At 24.9% G+C, this 23,954-nt stretch overlaps 1 protein-coding gene across 2 annotated transcripts in view; it reads right to left on the bottom strand.

Moving 5' to 3' along the window:
* Window positions 1–257: 257 nt before the first annotated feature.
* LOC119687515 (UHRF1-binding protein 1-like) overlaps window positions 258–23,954 on the bottom strand; it is a 71,277-nt gene continuing 47,580 nt past the window's right edge. Inside the window, exons 11-22 of one of the 2 annotated variants that reach the window (XM_038101848.1) lie at window positions 23,720–23,855; window positions 23,464–23,636; window positions 23,203–23,392; window positions 21,849–22,013; window positions 21,666–21,780; window positions 19,258–19,278; window positions 12,206–12,348; window positions 11,740–11,863; window positions 4,788–4,935; window positions 4,533–4,725; window positions 4,356–4,473; window positions 258–435 (exon numbers count right to left, since the gene is read on the bottom strand). In XM_038101848.1, the coding sequence (XP_037957776.1) occupies window positions 385–435; window positions 4,356–4,473; window positions 4,533–4,725; window positions 4,788–4,935; window positions 11,740–11,863; window positions 12,206–12,348; window positions 19,258–19,278; window positions 21,666–21,780; window positions 21,849–22,013; window positions 23,203–23,392; window positions 23,464–23,636; window positions 23,720–23,855 (1,577 nt within the window). In that variant the 3' untranslated portion in view covers window positions 258–384. The remainder of the gene's footprint in view (window positions 436–4,355; window positions 4,474–4,532; window positions 4,726–4,787; window positions 4,936–11,739; window positions 11,864–12,205; window positions 12,349–19,257; window positions 19,279–21,665; window positions 21,781–21,848; window positions 22,014–23,202; window positions 23,393–23,463; window positions 23,637–23,719; window positions 23,856–23,954) is intronic. The other variant, XM_038101849.1, reaches the window with a different exon arrangement.

Below are 23,954 nucleotides of genomic sequence, written 5' to 3'. Positions count from 1 at the left end.
CTTACAACTCAAGGTTAAGAGAAACAAAACGAAGCATATTTACTAAATAAATGCTTTGAGTTATAAATAGTTAATTAAAGATGGTTTATATGTATTTATAATTATTAAAGAAAACATTTTCTTCAAAGTTGTTACTGTTAATTAAAAAAACATAATATCATTTTTACAATTTATTGCAGCTATAGTTTTTTATTTTTCTTTTATGACAAAAGTTGTAAAAGTTTTACATTTCTTATATGACATTTTTTATATATCATTTATATACATATATATGTAGATATATATATATATATAACACAATTTTCTTTTATTCAAACTTTATATATACTGATTTTATGGATTGTTATTTTCGCCACAGCACTGGATGCAGTCCATGCAGTTGTGCTACCTATTACCTTCGCCTTTTCTATTCATATTCGAAGATGTCAGCTGGAGCTATAGTACATAAAAAAATAAATTAAAATAATTTTAAACAATTTATTTATGTTTAAAATAAAAGCATATATGTGAACTAATTTAAAAAAACAAAAATTGTTAAAAAAACTTTGTTTATTGTGTAAAGTTTATATTTTTAAAGGTATTTTACAAGCAGCTAAGAAGTGTATATAAACTCCAAAATAAACATCATACCCAATACATCACTCGAATTATTATAAAATATATTATTATTTGTTATCTAATATTTTATTATATATTGTTTTATGTATTATTACATAAAACAATTATTATGTTTATTATTATATTGTTTTATGTATTATTTTATGATAATATATTATTTATGATAATACATTATTTTATAATATATAATATATTACTATAAACTTGCAGTCTCAAAAAATTATTTACAAATAATTAAATATAAGAATTATTTCCAAGACCACTGTTGATGGGTATTTGGCAATATTGTATTTAATTGTATTTATTATTTAATTGTATTTAATTAAGTTGTATTTAATTAATTGAAAAATTATAAAAATGATTTTTTGTTATTGTAGTTCATTAGTTTTCGAAAAAACCTTTTTATAAAATGTATTATGTTATCTATAATAAGTAAAATAGTAAATTTCATAACAGAATTCATTTCTATTTTTTATGAAAGTTCTTTGAAATAAAACTTTATCAAAAAATATTAAAGTAAACATTTGATATATATTAAATGTCCAGTAGATGAATGCAGCACAGTGTTAGATCTAAATCAACTGGTTCACATGTCAAATCATTTTCTTTCTATAACTGTTGGCTGTCTAAAAATAATCTTGAGAACATTATCAAGAATAATCACAAACAGTACAGCTGAGAGTGCATGCTTTTGTCTAACTCCATAATAACATTTTCACGAGCCACTCAGAACTCCATTGAGCAAAAGTCGGCAAGTTATTCTATCATAATTACTTTTTATTATTTATAATTTTAACCATTTTGTCAGAGATACCACGAGGTTCCAGTATTTTTCAAATAATAATTATTATATCAAATTATAGTATATCAAATGCTTATTCAAAATCAGCTAACGTTAAATATATATTCAAGCTGAATTCTATTTCTGGTAAAATAATATGATTACCAGTAGTATTAAGATTTATTAAAATGTTTATATATAGTTTAAAAGAAAAAAAAATTCGTGAAGGTAAGTGAAAAATATAAAAGCAGTTGCATTTCATTTATAAATAAATTAAATAAACTTGCTTCACTATTGTTCAACTAAAATTTCAAATAAATAAATAATTAAATAATTAAAACAAAGCAACTTCAAAAAATCTGCATATATATTATGATCAGATGTGAGCACTTCTATATAGAGATAAATCAATATAATCTAATGCACCAAAAAATACGTCATGCTTAGAGTTGAAAATATCTAAAAATGTTCTATCATTTTAGTCAAAGGCAGTTATTTAAATTTAAACATTTAATATTATTTGGACTATTACATGCATTCTCGCACTACATATTATTATAACTTTATAATTTTCATTATTTTAAAAAAGAATATAATAATAAAAATTTTAAAATTATAACTAATTACAGTATCTCTTTTAGGTGAATTTCTTAGAAATTTGATTGTCATTACGAAAAATAAACTGAATTTGATACTACCAAATTGATATAATTCTACCCTATTCGAGTTCATTTCTTGTACAATATTATAAATTTGTCTTGTATCGCACTATCTTTTTATAAACTTTCCTTGATTCAAGATAGGGTTCTAATAGACCCTTTCACTTTTGAATATACACGAACACCTTCAACAGAAACTAAGTCCAAAATTAAACTAAAAGTCAATTGTAGAATAATTTTTCTTCTCTAGATCACAAAAAATTTTTTTCTCATCATAACTAAAAATAGTTGACTATTTATAGAATAAACTCTTTGCATTAGTGAAGCCTTGAATTCTGTTGGCAAATATGTTTCATTTTTCTTCATCGTACTAACCAAAGACATTCAATAGTCAACAAGGTTGGGTCTACGTCCCAAAGCGATTTCAAGTGGTCGATGATCAAAAGCTGTTCGCCACGCCCAAAAAGACAGATACGAGTTTGTTTACGGGTCACAACAATAATAATAGCAAATGAAAGTGAAATATAAACATATTATTACATATTAAATTTCTTTTAGTTTCTTATACTAACGAACTAAATCATAAACCCTTCTGATTACTTTTCAGCTCTATAATCAATTAGTTTTGATTCTGTTTTGACCGTCAGAAAATAATACGAATCAGCAACACATAACCACCACAACTTTACTCGTTACGTCCTCTTAACAAAACCAACTGTCTATCTAACATATTTCCACGTGGTCTATAGATTTCATAGGTCGATGCTACTTTGAAAGTTGCTAATTAAAATGAACACAAACTTTGAAATATTTAAAAATCGCATTGTAGATTTAATCTCTTGATATGCAGGTACAGCAAGCTGAACTGAAGCGGTTTAAGACTATCACAACTCTCAAACATCTTCACACTCGTACTTTCTATATTCCACGAGAACATCGTAGTAAAATTAAAGACCGAACGAGCAGAAAATTGGAACAATTTTCGAGCTAAGGAAAAAGAAGAAAGATCTCAAACTAATCTAGACTAATCTAAAACGAAAAGCAATCTGATGACATTTCAATTCGGATCAGGAGTGGGAGCCGGGACACACATTCTGAGATTGAAAGCAGATGTATCATACCAAGTTGAAGGGCAAGGTTAATCACCTGCAGCAGTAGCGGGGTCTGAACGTAGGTCACACCGATAGAAGTTTTAAATATCTAAGAGGGACCCTACTTGGAAATAATACTAAGGTAGTCCCGGGGTAAAACAAGTTCTCTGGAAATGAGTGGGAGTGGTTTAGTCCGTGCGAGTCGGGTACTCACTTTCCGAGGCACCAGATTATGGTTAGTCCTCCTTGTCGCACAAAAAAAAAACATTTTTAAATGGTAAAAAATAATTTATAAAAGAATGATTTACTACAAATATTCGACAACTATGAGACGGGTAATTTCAGCAAACCTCCTCACATGAAAAATAAATCAAACATCAAATAGTTAAACATATGCCTTTCCTAAATTTAGGACACAAAAAGCGCATATGAAATTGATGCCAGGGTGAAGGTTAAAAAAACATACTTTAATTGATAACTGATAGCTGTAAATTTGGGGTCTAGCAATATTGCTCCATTAAAAGATTAAAAGAGATGTCAGATGTCAGTTTAAAAGAGCATCCTTATAACGGAGCTTTAGCTGTGTAATCAAATGGTTTGGAATTTTAATTATTATTATATTCTTATTAGTTAAACAAATAAAATAAGCTATAAATTCATTAACTTTTACTTTTAATACATTTTATTCCATAATTTTTAACTATTCGAAGATTTTCACTCTATATGTATAGAGAATAACTGAAACCACATTGATTTGAACAAATCAATTCTTTTTCAACAAATTCAATCGAAATAAATTATTTTCAACTCTAGTCATAATTGTTTAATAAAATAAAATGATATATATTAAATTAATTGTTTCTATATATTTGAATAAAAAAAAAGCCATACAAAATGCACAGCGTGTAAAGTGAAAAATCTATTCAGTATAAAAACTGACCTCTGATCCTTGCGTGTGTATTTGTAGAGTTAATTTTCAACTTCATAACAAAAGCAAAAGAGTATACAAAAAATTGTTGAAAATTAACAAGAAAATTTAAAAAGAATATTATATAAAACTTTAATAACATACAATATAAAAAATTATAACCATTAACTTTTGTGTTAGTAGTGTACGAATTCATATTAAAATAAAATTTGTAAAATTTTTATAAATCATATTTAGTAAAAGAAAGGATATTAAAACTATACAAAATTTAACTAAACCTGTAAGGAACGTATGGTATCCAACAAAGCTTTCTTTTCTTCTAATAATATGGTAATATCATCTTGAGCTGCTTTCAAATAGGAACGTAGGACATCATTGTCCTGTTTTGTTTTTTGTCTGAGAAAAAAAAAAAATTAAATTAACTTTTGATAAGATTGTAATTAAACATTACTTACCTGTAAGTATCTGCATTCTCCTTGGCATTGACTAATTGTTTACGTAGATTTTCGTTATCCATTTTTAATTGCTGCATAACAAGTTGCATTGATAATAACTCGCGATCACGTTCTCTATCACGTGGTGCCGTTGCATTCAAAACTGCTGACGTTAAAGGATAATTAGCCGCAGTCGTTCCTGGTAAATTTATATCTATAATTTAAAACATTGTAATTATATTAAATATCGGTAGAATTCAGTTTGGGACAACTCACCAATTGGTTGTATATTTAAAACACCATTTTTATCACGCTTTAAATGCATACGACCAATGGACAGATTTATAGGCGTTGGTCCTGGTGAGGTTATATTAACTGGCGGCCGATCATCAATTAAATTAACTTTAACATTTTCTAACAGAATCTGTAATAAATGATAAAAAATTTATTACTAAAATATTTTAGGAAAAATAACCAAAAAAACTTTAATGTTATTTGCTTTAATGTTGTTTTAAGATTTATATTATAAAATATTTTTATATATCTGGATAATTATATATATTTTGTATACTAGTGAAATTGGGTTTCTGTACATAAATATAACATAAATAATGATTATATATTATGGTGCTCCTTCATGTTGAATTATGTACCATATATATCAACTTGTTTACTGTTATTCCAAACAAAACTTAAAAGTTATCGCAATGACCCAACATAAAGGGCGTAAGAGAATTGTATATACTTTTAAAAGAGCTTGTTACTGATATCAAATATTGATTGACAAATCAAATAGACAAACTTTTTCGTATTCTACTTCTGGTTACCTTATTCTCTATAATCTGTTATTCGATTGCTTGTAATCATTCTACATGATCGCAGTTGATCAATATCTCCGTGTTTTAGCTTCTTAAACGCGGAGATATTAGTCCTGTCAGCAACACACACTTTTTGATCTTCAGTATGTTTAATTCTTTGAAGTAGTTAAAACCACGTTTGATAGATATGTTCAATATATATGTTTTTTTTCTTAATATCATAATAAATTAGTCAGACAACAATTTATGTCAGCATCTGGAGTCGCCCATCTAGCCAACACTAGGGTGCTTAGTATGACCACCAACGTAGAACACAAAAATTTATTTAAAACCTTTTGACTCAAATGACGCATAGAAGCAAATAAAGTATTTAGTCGACGAGCGTTTATAGAAAGTGGAGAAGGTGTATGCCATGAATAAGAATAAAAAGCTTAATATTTTATTATCACTTCTTCTTCAAAACTTCTTATCTATCTTATTGGAGACCGCGAGACACGGTGTGTTCCAGAAGACTTCCATTATCTTCATGTGTACCTTTATGTTGCTTTCTCTAAATTGGTGTATATTGAGTAGCCTTAAGGACACACAGGTTGCCGTTTTCCTGGCCGCAAGGAAAGGAGGATGGAGTCCTGTAATTATTCCTTGGGTTACTGTGTGGCATATTCTAACCGCCCCGATAATACTCAAGCAAGCTGTTTTATGAATTTTATTCAAGAACATTCGAGTTTTCTCTTGGTCTGCCTTTGGTCACCATGCTAATGAAGCATAGGTGATCATTGGCATTATAAAAGGTTTGTAGGACCCAGCCTTTTATAAGAGTGTGCACCTCTCAAGGCTTTGTTTGTAATGTACGATAAGTGTGCATTCCGATATAGGCTTTTATTAAGGATGACCCCTAGATACTTCATCTCCTTGGAACATCTCCTTCCCATATTAAACGTTTTGCTGTAATTTATTGAAAGACATCCGGTCGGTAATGGTAGAGTCAAATTTGCCTCTGTTCTTGGAAAAACTATATCTTCAACAAAATAAAAAAAAACCAACTTTTCATTTCAGAGGTTCATATACGACTAATTTATTCTTGAGTTATGTATGTACAAAATATATATTATGAAGTATTAACAATATTACTTCGGGCATACTTTTAAAGAATTTTTTTCTCTTTAGCTACGCATATAATTTACATCTTATCTATTATCTCTTTCCAAGGTATATTGTGGGCGTCATTCTATGAAAGACATAAGAGTCTAAAACCTCTGATATTATGAAATCCAATATAGTTATTTAATAGCAATGTATTTAAATTCACTCCTTTCACAATTCGTCTCAAAAACAATAACTCAACTTTTATTTAAAAATGATTACATATATTTATATTTGATTTATTTACAATATGACTACAGAGTTCATAAAGATATGATATTAAAATGAATTAACTTAAAAAAATTTAATTTAATGATTTCATCCGTTTAGTGTTTTGTATATAATTGCATGGTATCCAACATTTTTTGGCGCAAATAAGCAATTTTATCCAGTAAGTCAGTATCGCAGCCATAATGGGCAACATCTCTAAATCGGTAACAACCCCGTCTGAGTGGACAGTTCTGATCTGATATTGTCATAGTATTATTGTTCAAGTCAAATATAGCTCTGAAACGTTCACCCAAAAAATTGAACTGAATTTTATTATCGCTAATGAACATGGCAACAACATGTTGTGTTTGGAACCAACACACCACCGGAGCACCTGGCAACTTTTGTCCACGACTGTATTGGACGATTGGTACTTTGAAATTATGATCCATATATTTTTTAAAGGATAATAACAGCTTCATTTTTAAGCCCAAATAATTATAATCAAATGGAAAATTTACGCGATTTGTTCTGCCAAGAACATTAGTGTACTCCAATTGAGATAAATCTATCGAACTTACAACCAACATTGTGGAATCGTTGAAGATTATACCCATTTTTTTAGTCATGAAATGATAACCAAGACCACAAGTTTTATCAAGTAGAAAACCTGAAATCCAATTATTGTAACCATTACTTGCAATGCGAAGTTGACTGAACTGTGTGGGATTCAACAAAACTGGACATGAGTTTATAATATATGTCATACATACACAGAGCTCTTCGATGAAATTACAATAGTGATCAGTATAACGAGAAAAAGGCATTAAGCGTTTAATTTCATCATTTAGTGGATATCTACGAAACGGCAGCAATGTATTTAAACGCACTACTTGATTTGAAGCACTAACAATTGTATTTGAAGTTAAATGCCAATCCGAATTTATAGTGGAATAGCTTAGCATAAACATTGGAATAGAACGCGAAGCACTGTATAAGTAGTGCTCCACAATAAGTTGGAATTTACAATGGTTATGATCATTGTCCAGATCAAATATTTCAAGAATATTGTCATATAAAAATTTACGCACACGGAATGGTAAATTAAAAGTACCGATCATGATTTTACGGGGACATACGACTTCTAATGGATACTTTTGCGCTATTAAAAACGTAAAACGGCGACGACCAATCAAAAAGGTATCAACTTTATAATTACCTCGCCTTCCCACATATATCTTACGAGCGACATAATTTGGAACAGAAGATTCACAGTCTCTACTTGGAGGCATTAAAAAGTCCATAAAAATAAATATATGTAAATATTTACGAACTATATGTGTTCTGATGTCATACGTCATGAACTGAGCGTATAGGTTCCAATGTTTATAGTAATATATATGCAGTTCCTTGATACCTTTTGGCAAATGGTTGTTGTTGTTCTCGCTGCCGTTGTCGCTGTTGTTGTTGTTGGCATTTGTTGGTTTTGCTATATTCTTAACTTGATTATGTTGGTTGTTGTTCTTATCATTTTCTGCCGCCTTTTGAATAGATTGCCAAAAACGTAATAATTCTGAGAAATTACTAGGATAGCGAACCAATTCCGAGAATATATTCGATCCGACTTGAATTTCTTCACTATGTTCGCTATTTTCTAAGGAATTATTCCAGGACATATTGATAATATTCTAGTTGCACTTATATTTTTATTAAGTTAGGTAGATTGACATCATGGACGATTTAGCCTTATTTACCCGTTCGATGCGATACTACCCGTATTCACAATATTCACTCAGTATCGTGTGTGCAATGATGGACAGTTAAATCGAAACTAACTTACTAACACTTGAGTACTGGTTCTCAAAAAACAAAACTTAATTGATTTATTTATATAATAACTCTTAATTGTGAATTGGTATATGATTTTTTTATGGATATAAAAAGAGAGTGTTTAATTCCAGGCTATTACACATAACCAGAGCAAAGTATGCGTTTATATGCAACAACAAAAGATAAATAAGCATTTAATCTGTTTTGTACAATGCAAGGAGAATGTGTTTTTTGATTTTATATATACCAATACTTTTCACTATATATTTACCGGAGCTTCATATTGCAAATACAAAAATAGTATACACTGTTCTTTGAACTAGGTGACTAACTCGGCAAGTAACTACAATCGTTTATTAACTATAAACCATATATAACTCACAACAAATAGAAGCAGTTCTGATCTTTATTCTCTCCAATGGAGAATACATTAAAAGCTTTTAGGTTTTCAATAGCTAAATTTTTATTTAAGAGCCTAATTCTGCTCTCTGCAGACTATAGCTTAAGCTGTACTTTAATGTTTTTTCGCTTAAAAAAGAATTGTGTACAGGGGTAGTTAGGTAAATTAGCAACAAAAACAAATAACTGTGATATGAGTATTCTTGAGTAATCTTCAAGTATTTTGTAACAGCTTAGTCTGTTTTTAACTTCTTACACATTAATTGATATTTTCCTGTTTATTCAAAAAATAGAATAGTTCATAATCCCCAAATTTTAGAGTAATTGCAGCGTACATTTTAAAATTCTTTCTTTTTGTGTTTGTCCTTTCTTTCTTTCTTTGCTATTCGAAAACCCTCTAAATTTTAAATATAGCTTCTTTATCACCATAAAGAAAGCGTAGCTTTTTCAGCAACACTAGTACTTACTTCAAAATTCCTTACCAATTTTTTCAAATCTTGTAAATAAAAAAAAATTCATGAAACTTAATCTAAGTAGTATCGTTGGATCATAGTTCGAAATTTATAATTATCATCAGTAAGTAAGTAGATGAAGCGAAAGGATATCATAGTCAATTCAATTAGCTTAAAGACCATTTTAATTCCACAATTCCCGTAACTTTGGAAGAGAATTGGGTGTCCTCGCATTAAAATAAGGTGCTACGCTTCACAAAAGCAACGTAAAATATGATAATAAATAAAACAGGGTTTAATTATAATCGAAATATTTTGTACTAATTTTATTTAAAAAAAGAACTAAAAGCACAGGAACTGTATTTGGGACTTAAAAGAAATATCCATTATCAAGTTTTTCAAGTTTTTTGTAAAATCTGAAAATCTGAACTTAGCACCTTTGTACTCTAAGCCGACGACAAACCGTTGAGTGAATTTAAAAATTGAGCGCCCATAGTAGTAACACAACAGATGCGAGGGTTTATTGCACAAAAGCTTCATCTATGTGCTTCTTCCACTTGAATTTTTTATGAAGGATCAGAGACCTTCTTACAATGCTTTCTTCTTCCTCTTCTATTAAATTGTCCATATATATATAACCGAATTATTCTTTTAATTTTCTTCCCATTTTGTACTGCTTTCCCATTCTTTATTTAAGGTCTTATTAGAAGCAATGATTATGATTTCATTCGAAATGTAATGTGAGCACATAAGTTAAAGTGAAATAAAACTTCCAGTTAAACAAAACACCACTGGAACAAAAACAATTGTCAAGTATCAAGTGTAATAACTGACAAGAAACTACTATAAAAATAAAATACGAAGAAAAGATCGCATTGGTTTCTATAGTAGTCAGTAACCACAGATATTCTGAACAATTTTTTTCTCAACTAAAATTCGTTGTCACAAATACAATATCGGAATATCGATTTCCTACCAGTCACCAAGAAACCTTTTTTTTAATAAAAGTTCTTTCTAAGAACTGAGGAAGAATTCCTAAAAATTGTCTTAGGAAAGGCCTAGGACACTTTATATCTTTCTGGAATTAATAATATTATATGTACACTATAAACGTTACTAGATAGATGGTTCGATCTAATCCACTTCTTTGTATGATCACAATAGATCAATTTACGTTCTAAGTGAACTCATTAGCCGAGCTCCACTGGAATCTATTTATCGTGTAACTTAGTCAAGAATTTCACAAATAAACTAAAATCAAAAGTTTTAAATTAAAAATCGAAGACTCCAGAGCAGATATTCCAGAAATAAAGGATATTAAATTATTTAAAATAATTTGGTTTTGATAAATTTAAATTAATCTTAAATTTTTGAGAAATCGAATTAATTATGTTTTATAAATTAATTTAAATTGTCGAATTAGTTTTTAATATTAATAAGTTAAATTAATTTCACACAAATAAAATTCTGTTAAATTAAATTGATTTGTTTTTTTTTCAGTTATATAAATCTAAATTAATTGAAATTAATGAAATTAATTTATTGATCTTTAATTTACCCAATTCAAATTAATTTAAATTTAAACAATTAAAATAATTGAATAATTTTAATTAATGCTATTATTATTATTAATTAATATTATTATTTATAATTAATATTATTAATTTATTAATAATATTATTATTATTTTTATTATTATTATTATTAATTAATTAATATTATTATTTATTATTAATTAATTAATAATATTATTATTATTAATTGATTAATATTATTATTATTTATTAATTATTAATATAGAGTTTTTATAAACTAATGTCAATAATATATATATTGTTAATATATATATATATATAAATACTGTTCATATATATATATATATATATATTGTTAAATTAAAATAAAAATTAAGGGAAATCAAAAAATTATTTTACAGTAAATTATATAAATAAATATATTATTATATTTTGTTCTTTTTTCTGAATTTTCATTATAAACAATATTAAAAAATTGACCACTTAGCTTGTGAAAGTACTATATTAAAAATTGTTTGGTCATAAAATAATAAATATTAATTAATTATATTATTTATATATAGCATTATATATATCAAATAGCATCATACATGTATATTATTAATTAGCATTAATATTGTTAATTAATATTAATATTATTAATAAGTTAATAATATTAGTTATGTTATTATCAACTGATATTATTTTATTTAAATAAATAAAGATTAAATTTAGTTTAAACTGCATAACGAAATATTTTTTGAAGTACATAATGGGTATTAGTTTTTATTTAAACAGTATTTTTAATGATTTATATTGATGTATATTGAAGGTAAAGAGATACATGGAAGAATCTACTTACATTTACTGGCAATGGATTTGATATAATTTCATCTTCCGCCAAATCACCTAAACCGATAACGGTGCTCATCGATAAATCTAAATTAACATCTCTGACACGTATATCAGCATTATGTGTAAACCAACTGAAAAATATTAATGTAATAGAAGAGTTATTAATATATTCGATAAATAGTTAAAATATAAAAATGTTTTATTTATACGCTGACAACAAATTGATCAAATTTATATTGCCACAATATATAAAAAATAATATATATATATAAAAATAACTATTAATAAAAGAAATTTAAAAAATTTACAATTCTTTAACTAATCAATGAATTAGTTTTTGAAAAATCTGATGAAAAAAACAGTATTTTTATATATATGCATATATTATTAATACATATAATATATTAATTAATTTTTGGTCATAACAAGGAGTAAATATAATTAAGAACTACATAATTATTTTGAAAACTCACTTCTGTATGCATTTTTTATCTGTTATAACAATGGCACCTTGCGGCGGATGCAATGTCTCCTCCAGGCGTAAACGTATACAAGGTGGAGCTTCAGGATTATATGGTGCCAAATTCCAAGCTTTACAACGAGCACCAAATTTTGTCTTTTGCAAATAAAATTTTAGGTGTCGCCGTCATGTAATAAAATTAAATAAAATTTATTTTAAATAAAATTAGAAATAACATTTTTTTCTGTGTATATAAATTTAACTAAGAATTCAAGCTAAAACCTTTAACACATGCAAAACGGTGCAAGCTTCGCAACCAGAGTGAAGCGGGAATGTGTTGAAGCATTAAAAATTTTATAAACAACTTTAAATAAACAAACAAACAATTACAACTCTAGTAGATGCCTGCCAGTATAGATATTTTTAATCTTTTTATAGTCTTCAATACACACCAACAAATCTTATTTTTACTTCATGGAATCACTGAAGAATTGATCCAATTGTTTGATAACAGTAACAAATTTATGCACTATTATTTTTATCTAATTTTTTTTTTTTTTTTAATAAAAAGTATCAACAAAAACTAATAATGAAATATGCAGTAAACAATTTTTTCATAGTATCGTTTTTATGTATTTAATTTTTACGAGCACATTTGTTTTATTATTTAAAGTATCTTTTATGTAAGAGTCATCAAAAAAGATTTTAATGCTGTTTTTTCTTTATTTTAGACATATATAATGTATACATATTTGAGGTATAATTAAATATACTTATCAAAAGCCGTTAAATACTCCTTTATATTAAACATATTAAATTTGGTTATAAACATTAAACTTAAGTTCCCACTCTTTTAACTCCTTTAATTCATAATCAAGTTAAACCGTACTTGAGATAAAAATTAATGAATATTAAAAAAACCACATACTTTTACGGACCTATTCTGTACACTTGACAGATTTGTCAAATACTTTAATAAAATATTTGATTTTTATAAAGCAGAAAACTTTTTAGTATTCTGGACACATCTTGACAAATTTCAAAGCTCAAGTACCTAGTGCTTTTCACTACACAATAAAAAATATGCTTGTAAAGAGCGTATATTTTAGTTAAGAATATTTGTCATGCATGCAAAAAATAAAAATTGCTTAAAAAGAGCATATTTTAATAGTTGTCAACAGCAATTATAGTATTGACAACTAACAAGGAAAAAAGCTTTTTATTTATGTCACAGAATATTTTATAAAGTGCACAGAATAGGTCCGTAAACTTCAAACCATATTTATTTGAAAAATATAGTTAATAAAAAAAGCTTTTCTAAGAAAGCACTTTCGGTATGGGCACATATATACATATCATAATACATCACTAATATACATATGTGCTGAGCTTACAAACTATAAGCGATACATAGTACTATGTATGTAATAAATGTTTTAAAAGAAAGAGAGTAATAGTAGACCTTTTCTGTGGCTCGCAAGTATGGCAAAAAACAACAAGTTGCTGGCCTATACTGGCCAAAACAACAACACTAATTTCTCAACTTCGGCCAGTAGTGGTTTATGGTTTATTGTAAAACAAATTAATAGTTGTTTAGAAAAAATAACAGCGATTACGTCTAGTCTAGTACGTGGGTCTATGTCTATGTTTCAAATTGGACAGGATTTAAGTTCAACGTTTAACACTTACAGTCTGAAATTACGAGTACAACTAAAAATAATAAATACCAGGAATTTCAAGGACCACTGGTAATGATTATTTGGCTATATCCGATATATCTGCATGATTAAACAAAAAATATAGTTATAAATGCAATTTTTGTAGTCATATTTCGTAAATAATCTAAATTTTCAAAAATTAGATTTTTTGTGTGTATTGAACTTTTAAAAAAATAAAAAATATATAAAAATATTTCTCAAATAACAGAAATTTATGTTAAAACCACAAACGTTCTGTGCAGGGACTGTATGTACTTGTTTTAAGCCAATTGCAGTTTTTGGTATGTGTGTGTATAAGCCGTGTTATGATGTGTATGCGGTTTAAAAACTATCTATTAAAAGCTGAACCTCTAAAAAGCGTATACTGAACCTGTTAATCAAAATGAAAATTCAAATGGTGACGTCTGACTTAATAACAATGTGAATTATAATGATTATGATTGAAAACAACTAACCAATGAAAATATTAATATATTAATGAATTCGAAATGGTAGTTAATGACAAAGTCGGATTAAAGCTATTACTTTAAAAAAATTTGAAAAAAAAAAATATAAAATAAAAACGAAATAAGAATAAAATGAGAAATAATGCTTGAAAACAGTAAAATAATAATATAAAAAATAAAATATAATTATTATTACTTATTCACCGATCAGAAAGAAACAGTAAGATAATGTAGAATATAACAGTAAGATTATATAAGATATAACATTAAGATAATATTTTAAAGAGAAAACAGAAAACTATACATACATATAAAGAAAGGACTAAACAAAGTTTAAAAATCTAGTTTAAGGTTATAATTTTTACATAAAGGACAATAAATAATTTATTTGATTTTAAACTATCAAATTGCTAATACGTTAATCATATTAAAAACCTATTATTAAGCTTAGTGCATAGTGAAAAATAAACAGATATACCAAATATTAAAACAATTTGTAAGTAGTTTTAAGTAATTTTCTTACAAAAAAAATAAAATTAATGGCAAACAAAAAAAAACAATATTAATTGCAATAATATTAACTAAGCTTTGATTTTAGAAATCAGATATATTACTATAGACCACATAAGTGATATGTAAACATATAGATGTAGTGTACCGAAATGTGGGTGTAATAAATCAAAAACAACCAATTACACTATACAATTTCAAGAACAGCCTGGTCAATTTCGATGATCAATTCCCGTTTATGACCCCCAAAGGAACTATTCAAATAGGTCCCTACGGACTACAACAACAACAACGACTATACTACATTCTCAAGAACTCAGAATTTCAAAGGTTTTGCATTTCAAGATACCTTAATATCAATTGATAGAAGAACTCTAAGTAACTGAAATAGATCAATTATTATATTAGAAACATCAACTGGTTCAGACTGACAAAAATCAGAATTTGGAATTTTTCAAGAGAAATAGTGGGTATATGTAAATTGTTTAATATTATCAAAAAAACTGGTAGGAAGCAACAATGGAATAATCAGTTAGACAATAATCATTTATATGATCTATTTATTAGCAAAGCAATAACACATATCAAAGTATATGAACTTAAATGATTGAGATATTTTATTTAAGACAATGGAAGAAACATCACAGCTTTTCGCAAAGCAGCAAAAGAGATCGATAACGCTAAACATAGATTAACTAATCATACGCAGATTTTAGATCCTAGATGACATTTAGAATTAAAGGAGGAAGTCAAAAAAAAATATAAATTTTCATGCTAAAAAAGAATAATAAAGAAAACATTTAAATCCCATTATAAAAATAAATATATAATTATTAAATAAAAATTTTAGTAAAAAAATGTGTAGTTATAAATATAATTTACATAATTATAAATATATAAAAATTTATATAATTAAAGAATATTTATAAATTGAATATATTAATAATAAAGAAACTGTCTTTAAAAAAAATTTTTTTTTAATTTTAATATAATTAATAAGGTTACAACATGTATAATTAAAAAAATTAAATAAAAAGAAAAAAATAAAATTATTTTAAAAATGAATTTTAAATTTTAAAAATGAATTAAAATTTTTTTTAAACATTATTTTTATAAGATTAATATGTTTACAATGAACTTGTATGACTAGTTTAGATTATTCATGATCGCTGAGAAAGAATAATAATTACAATATTAATATTCGTAATAACAATTAAAAAATAAATATTCAAAAAAAAATAATAATAACAATAATAATTAAAAATAAGATTTTTGTGTTTGTTTTCTTTTTGCCAGGCTTGGATTTGTTTTTCGTTTTATATTACTTTAAATAACATACAAAAAATATGTGAATACAAACATTAATTTAATTCATTAATTTCAAACAAAAATTATAGTTTTATTATAATTATTTTAATTTTCAATTTGTTAAATAAACGACCCAAAATCCGACAAAAAAATTATATATTAACATTATAAAGCACGAAAAAATTAAGTAAAATAAAAAATGTGATTTAAAAAAATAAAATAAGATAAAAATAAACTGCCTAATAAAATTATTGAACATAAGCATTGGTAAATTTAATCCGCAATCTAGTTCTCCAGTAGTTATAAAAAATTATTGCATTATCCTATGATAAATAATCCCAGAGCTTATATATACAGTTGACAAATATATTACATATAAAAAAGAATTAATTATAACTGATATGATAAAATATAAAAAATATATATACAAAAATAAAGAAACTAACAAATAATATTTATGATGTCATACGTAGATATATATATCTAATTGTACCAAAAAAATTTAACGAATCCAATTTCGTTTTCATTTAGTCAATATATTTATATAATAAATAAACTTAAAAATAGAAATGTAAGTCAAATTTATAATAACATATTAAAAATATTTTAATAAATAAAATAAATTATATTTTATACTATTTATTATTATTTTTTATTATATTTTATTATATTTTTTATAAATTTCAATAAAATAAATTATATACAACAATCAGTACAATTAAGTGTAAGATATAAATGGAACGTTTTACTAGTAATCTTTACGATTTTAGTCGAGAGGTTTAAGAACTCACTATTGATAAATATAAATTTAATTCACAATTCAGCAAATTAACGTTAGAAAGGATGACCCTCTAATCTTAATCTTAATCTTTTTTTTTGTAGATTAAAAAACTTCTTTCACATTTCAAAAAAAAAAAAATTTTTTTACAACTGCCATAAGATATATAACTAGTTCATTCGATTTACTCTATTAGGTATATAGGCAATATATTTTAAGCAGTTAAGATTATGTATATAGACTTCTATTTAAAAGTTTATTGAAATTTTGTAAAAATAAACTTACTTAAACAAATTAATAAAGTACAGCAAAAAATACAGGAAAAATAATTTTTTTAATATAATTTCGCAAATTTTAAAGAAGAATATACTAATCAAGCTTGTAACAGTAAAACATTCTAAAAATCTTTAAATTTTTTAAATATATATAATTTTTTTTAATTTAAACACTCATGCATTGTAGTTCAAATTTAATCTATATAAAAAAGAGAACATTTTTGTCTGAAATAAAAAATATAATAAAATAATTTATAATAGTATACGCAAAGCACTGGTTGGATCTTATAAGATAGATATTTCTGAATAAACAATGAGGTACTTAGTTATAGTATTGTTTTCGTATCTAGTTAGTATAAATTTTTAATATAAACTACAACTCAATGATTTTAATAACATTAAGTTATTATAACAAAAATATGAAAGAGGAAAAGGTCCATTTCCTCAATTAAAAACAAAAACGGTTTTTGTTGTATTTTACACCAACCAACTAAAAATTTAACGGGAATCAAAACGTATTCAAGGTAACTCGAACAGTTGCTAACACCCATCCACGCTATCTTCTTTTAATATATCATTCATCAGCTGTAATTTTTTCTTTCAGAGTTGTAAAAAAAGAATATTAAGTCTGGTTGAAACATATTGGCATCACTTTTGAAATATGTTAAATGCTTTTTTTGACATATTTTTTATGTTGTGTTGTGTACAATATGAGATATTAAAATTCTAAATCCTAAAAATTAATTAATTTAAATAATAGAAAGCAAAATTAATATTGGATGATTGGAATTTTGCAACATATTTCTAGTGATCATTTACAATAGATTGATTTTTGAATTTGACTACACTGAAATTTGACCCTTGAAATTTTTTGAGAATAAAACCTAACTCTGGAGATTTTAAGAGTATTGTTGTTGTTTCACATGTTTTCTCTGGTAAGTTGTGTGTATTTTTTTGCTACTCTAAAAGAAAAAATTACGACTATTAATAATATAAATATAATAACTCAAGCTGCTGCTTTGCACTAGCTTAAGATTGTGAATATGGTTTATAGTTCCAATTTTAAATAAGAATATTTAACAACTTTTAAAATAAAAAATTTGTTTAAAAATTTTTTAATCACTTAAAATGAATTATAATATCACCCCAATAAAATTATTTAAAAATTTAACAAAAAAAATAATTAAAATAAATTAAAAATATTTAAATAATTAAAGTTTATAGTATCTTCTCGATGGATACCAAATAAATGTCTATAATAAACTGAAACAACATCCAGCGAATAAATGGGATAATAGATTATAATATCACCCCAGTAAAATTATTTAAGAATTTATAAAAAAAAATATTAAAATAAATTAAAAATGTACAAATAATTAAGGTTTATAGGGTGTTCTCGATGGAAACCAATTAAATGACTATAATAAACTCATAGAAAAATATAATAAAATAATACAACCCAGCGAATAAAAGAATCGCAAAATATTCAAATGGTATAATATATTAATAATATAAAAGACATATTAAAAAGTTATAATAAATAAATAGTTATAATAGAATATTTAATAACAATATAAGATAGGGGTTTTCTAAACACGGTGAACGAATTAGACAAGATTAGGCAAGATTAAACAAGACTACAAGCAACAAAAACAAAACTGATAACACAAAAATTTCTTTCATATTAAAACAAATTTTTTTAATAAGAAATTAAAATAAAAAATCCAACTAAAACTGCAATCGTTGCCATTCCCAACTCGACTCCATTGAATTCAATTTCCAACGAAATTCAACTACAATTCATTAACAAACAATCAAATTGAATTCAAGAACATATTTGGTAAAATGCAAGGAAAAGGCAACCAAAATATACACGAAAAATGAAAATTGATAATTAATAATATAAGAAATGTTTCAGTACGAGTATATGATAATGTATAGAAAACACAACCAAAACCAACCAAATTAATTTTACAACTTAAATTTTAATTAATTTAAATTTTAATTTTTTAAGTATTTTTTGTAGGTACCTTGTTTTCTTGTTGAACGTTCTGTGTACGAGTTTAAAATTGTAGTTTTGTAGAGTATCAAACGGAATATAATATATATGTAATACATATTTACATATATATAAACATATATTTATATTTTCCAAAAGAACAGTGTTTTTAATTCAAATAATGTTGTTGTTATAAATATGATATAATTTCGTTCAAAATAAATAATTTACAGTTGTTTTTATTATATGTTTTGATTAATTGATTTTTTTTTTGCAATTCAATCATATTTTTCATTATTATTAACGCACATTAATAACATATATTTCGTTTCGTATTGTATAAAATTTTTATAAGAAGAGAAGAAGAGAGAAAAATGAAGATAAGAAGTTAAATTAAAAAATCACAATAATAAATTTACGATATTTATATGATATATAATTTATAATGATATAGCTGATATTTAATGTTCAAATTAAATGTACTGTTATATGTATGTCGCTTAGAATATGATAATGTATATGTTTATATTATATTTTAAAAAAAAAATTACAATATCAAGAGATTCAAAAATAATTTTTGTTCAAGTTTTACATAATAGTATATTGTACACAGTTACGCTACACTTGTGAGCTTTGAAAATTTTGAATTTACATATTAATTGTTAAATATACTTATATATATAATATATATTTAATATAATATTTAGTTATTAAAACATTATTTCATTCACAGTCGCTTAATTATAAGGCATAATATGATAACAAGTAAATATTAACAATTATATGAAAATTTAAATATATTTACTATATAAGAATACAATAATAATCTTTATATAATATTACAGTAATAATAATAATAATGTAATAATATAATAACTAATAAATAATGAACATTTAAATATATAATAACATAAATTCTAAAATAATAATATATACAAAATATAACAATATATAAAACAAATACAACCACTTAAATTTAAAAAAAGAACAATTTAAAATATTAATGTTAGTTTATATTGCCGTGATTTATGCTTTTATTCTAAAAATATTAAGCAAGTGCCAGTGTTGTTTATAAACAAACAGTAAAATAAAACAGTAAAATCTATGAAATTTAATATGCAATTTTACGATTTAAATTTGACAGAATTTAATTCCTGGCACTTGCTGCCCAAAAGTAATAAAAGCATATTCACACCCATAGATGTTGCCAAAGATCACTCATGATAAATATTTGGCGTTATCTGAAACAGTTGTATGTTCAACCTTAGAATTTACTAAAGTAAAAATTAATTTTTTAAATTTAAAAATATCGTCATTGAACATAAAAATTTTAATTATTTAGTGTTTATTTATGAATTAATTTACAATACTTTTTATTTTATATCTCGAATGTTTCCTATAAAATAAGGACTTTATAATAACTAACTGCAATAAATATACATGATCCTGTACATTTTTATTATTTAGATATTTTATAAAGTATATACACTATGTTAAATATATATAATTTACAAGATTTATAATACAAAAATTAATCACTAAAAAGGATAAACTAAAGATTTAGATTACATCTAAATATATATAATATGACTAATACTTATAGAGTATAATAAATTTTGAAATATATAAAATATATATAATTCACAAGATTTATAATACAAACATTATTCGTTAAAAAGTATAAACTAAAGATTTAAATTACATCTAAATAAATATAATATGACTCATACTTATATAGTATAGTAAATTTTGAATATATAATATATATAAAAATATTTTTGAAATTTTTTTATATTTCTTATATGTAATTTTTTTAAAAACTAATTACAAAGTTCTTGAGATCTGTTTATTTTTAAAATGTAACTAATTATGTTTTATTACAAGCTTTCACAAGTGTAACGAGTGAAAAAATAAATCTGAATATAAATTGAAATTTAAGTGTAAAATATATATATGTATATATATATATATATATATATATATATTTAAAAAAATTTCGAACTATTATTTTGAGTTAAAAATGTGAAAAAGACAAAAATAAAGTCTTTAAAAAAGGCATGCAGAAAATTTTTAGCGAGACATTGAAAAGTAAATATTGTATTTTTTAAAAATTATTTAAAAATTAAAATAAATTCTTTGAACTGTTTTATAAGTATAATGCTCGAATTAAATAATAAATAATAATAATAATATAATTTAAAATTAAACAAAACAAAAAATTTAATTATATTTTATTTATATTGAAAATTAAATATAACATTTATTTAAAAGAAATATTGTAATTTAAAAACACAAATATATGAACATGAAAACAAAACTTAATAAACACAAGAATAATAAAAACAATTATAAACATAAAAAGAACGCAATAAATAGTATATAAAACTCAATAAATTTTTTTTTAAATAAAAAACGGTAGGCTAATATATCAAAAATTACCTGTAACTCATCCCAGGGTATAGCGCCACATTCATCACATGATATAGCCGCAACTTGAACACGCAATGCAGAACTATACCCTTCATTCTGACGTATCAGTTCAACAGTTGTCAACCTATTTTTAACAATTAAATATTTATTAATTCTAAATTTGAATCTTATTTAAAAAAATATGGTATTTACCTGAAAGTCGCCATTGAAACTAAATCGCGTCTACGCCAGGTGCTTGCCTCTGATGGTTCAGAAGGTGAAGATAAATTAGTTTTGTAGTTTGGCTCTTCATAAACTTCACTAGCAATCTCTACTGGCGACGCTTTTAAATTAGTATCATTTGTAAAGGGATTTAATCTAAGGAGAAATCAATTTTTAAACTCAGAACAAAAAATTATGTGTTGAATAATAATAACTTTCAATATTAATAATATAGTTATTCTAGAAAGATAGAGATCCTAGCTCTACGAGAAAATAATACCTACCATATAAAAGAACAAAACAGATATAAATAAAAAGAAAGTGACGGTTTTTAAAGTAATACCATGAACACAAATTCTATAAATTATAGCAAATGTACTATAAATAACAATATAGAAATTTTATACCAGAACAGTAAACTTAATATCTATATTAGTATCTATATAATCTATTCCAAAAAACGTTGTGGCTCGAAAAAATATGTAATGTGTTTTATAAGACCCAGCAGAATATTTAAAATGTTCTGCAAGGACTGGTACCAACATTTTCTCAAAAATACTATCGCAATAGACAAAAATATAATAATTAAAGGGCTGGTGGTGATAATGAACACTGTAATAACTTTTAGCAGTCTGCGGATCTACAATTAACAAATCCTGATCTAGACTTGTCAGAAACGAATACTATAGTTTATGTAATCTAGCACCTAAAACACGTATACATTTGCTAAAAGAATATGCATCTCTGACTTAATGTATATCCAGAAATTTTTATCATAACAATAAATATAAGCATCAGCAATAAATATAATCTTGATCTATAATCTCGAAAGCAATTGTTCTAACAACGTAATGATAAATCTTAATGCTAAATTTATTATTATAACAAATTGATACTTTTTGAGTACAATTTATGAATTATTTATTAAATCTATCATTATAATATTTTTAGAACAATAATACATTAAATTGATAAATTGAAAAAAAAAAACAAGTTTAAAAGTCAAGGACTTTATATATCTCCTATTTTCTTAATACTTAAATAGAAGTTTTCTCTTTAAAAATAAAAATAAGGATAAATAAAACTACTATTAAAACTAATTGATTAATTAATTTACAAAATTTACAAGTAAAGTCACACTTCCACAACTTAAAATACCATTTTACAAAGAAAAGGTTCGACTTATGGAGACTTCGAGTTAAAGAATTTCTTGTGATTGTAAGTAATTAGCTAACTGAACCCAGTTGCGTTCTATATAGTTTGAGTTATAGAAAATTCGAGTTATAGAAGTTCGAGTAATGGAAATTTGACTATACTTTACTATTTAAAATTTCAAAAAAATTACCTAAACATCACATCAATGCAATCCATAGTCTTATCATCACCCATAACAATAGCGAAATTTTCTGAATCTGAGCTGATATCACTTTGTATCGAAAACGTATCACTGGCATCATCATTTGGAGCACCAGATTTAATAGCAGAATCAATGGAAGTCATAAAACTGGAAAAACCTTTTTTCATAGATAACAGACCTATATATAATATAAAATAAAATTATTTAATAAATATATATTAAAATTTAAACATCTCTTTATAAACATACTGGAATTAATTTCTTTTGTTATGCTTGTTGCGTCACTAGCAGAATTACGTGTTGATTTAAAACTTTTTGAAGATGAGGCTATTGATTGTGAATATACTCCAGTATCTGGACGAGAACCTTGACTCGGTGTTGATGAAGCTACAGTCGGCGTGCTTTGTATTTGTACATTATAACTAAAAAAAATAACAAATAAAGTAAATAATTGGAAAATAAGTATATATTTTTTTTGGTTTCAAAATGTTCAACCAATACTTACCCATGTGTATTGGGATTTGAAATATGTATACTATCATACGGTGGTTCATTTGTTATAGGTGAAGGTGTTTCAACACTTCCGAATGTGTTGTTCTTAATTTGATCTAAAGGCGGCGGTGGCCACATCATATTTGTACCTATTAGAACATTTTTTTAAATTATTGTATGATGACTTTTCTTAAAAAAACAATAATAATTTGTATGCATATTATTTATATATGGTGATTTTTATTATA

The sequence above is a fragment of the Teleopsis dalmanni genome, chromosome X, assembly GCF_002237135.1.
Source record: "Teleopsis dalmanni isolate 2A chromosome X, ASM223713v2, whole genome shotgun sequence".
In the NCBI taxonomy this organism is placed as follows: Eukaryota; Metazoa; Arthropoda; class Insecta; order Diptera; family Diopsidae; genus Teleopsis; species Teleopsis dalmanni.
The sequence above is the reverse complement of the archived record's forward strand: the minus strand, read 5'-3'. Positions and strand labels throughout refer to the sequence as shown.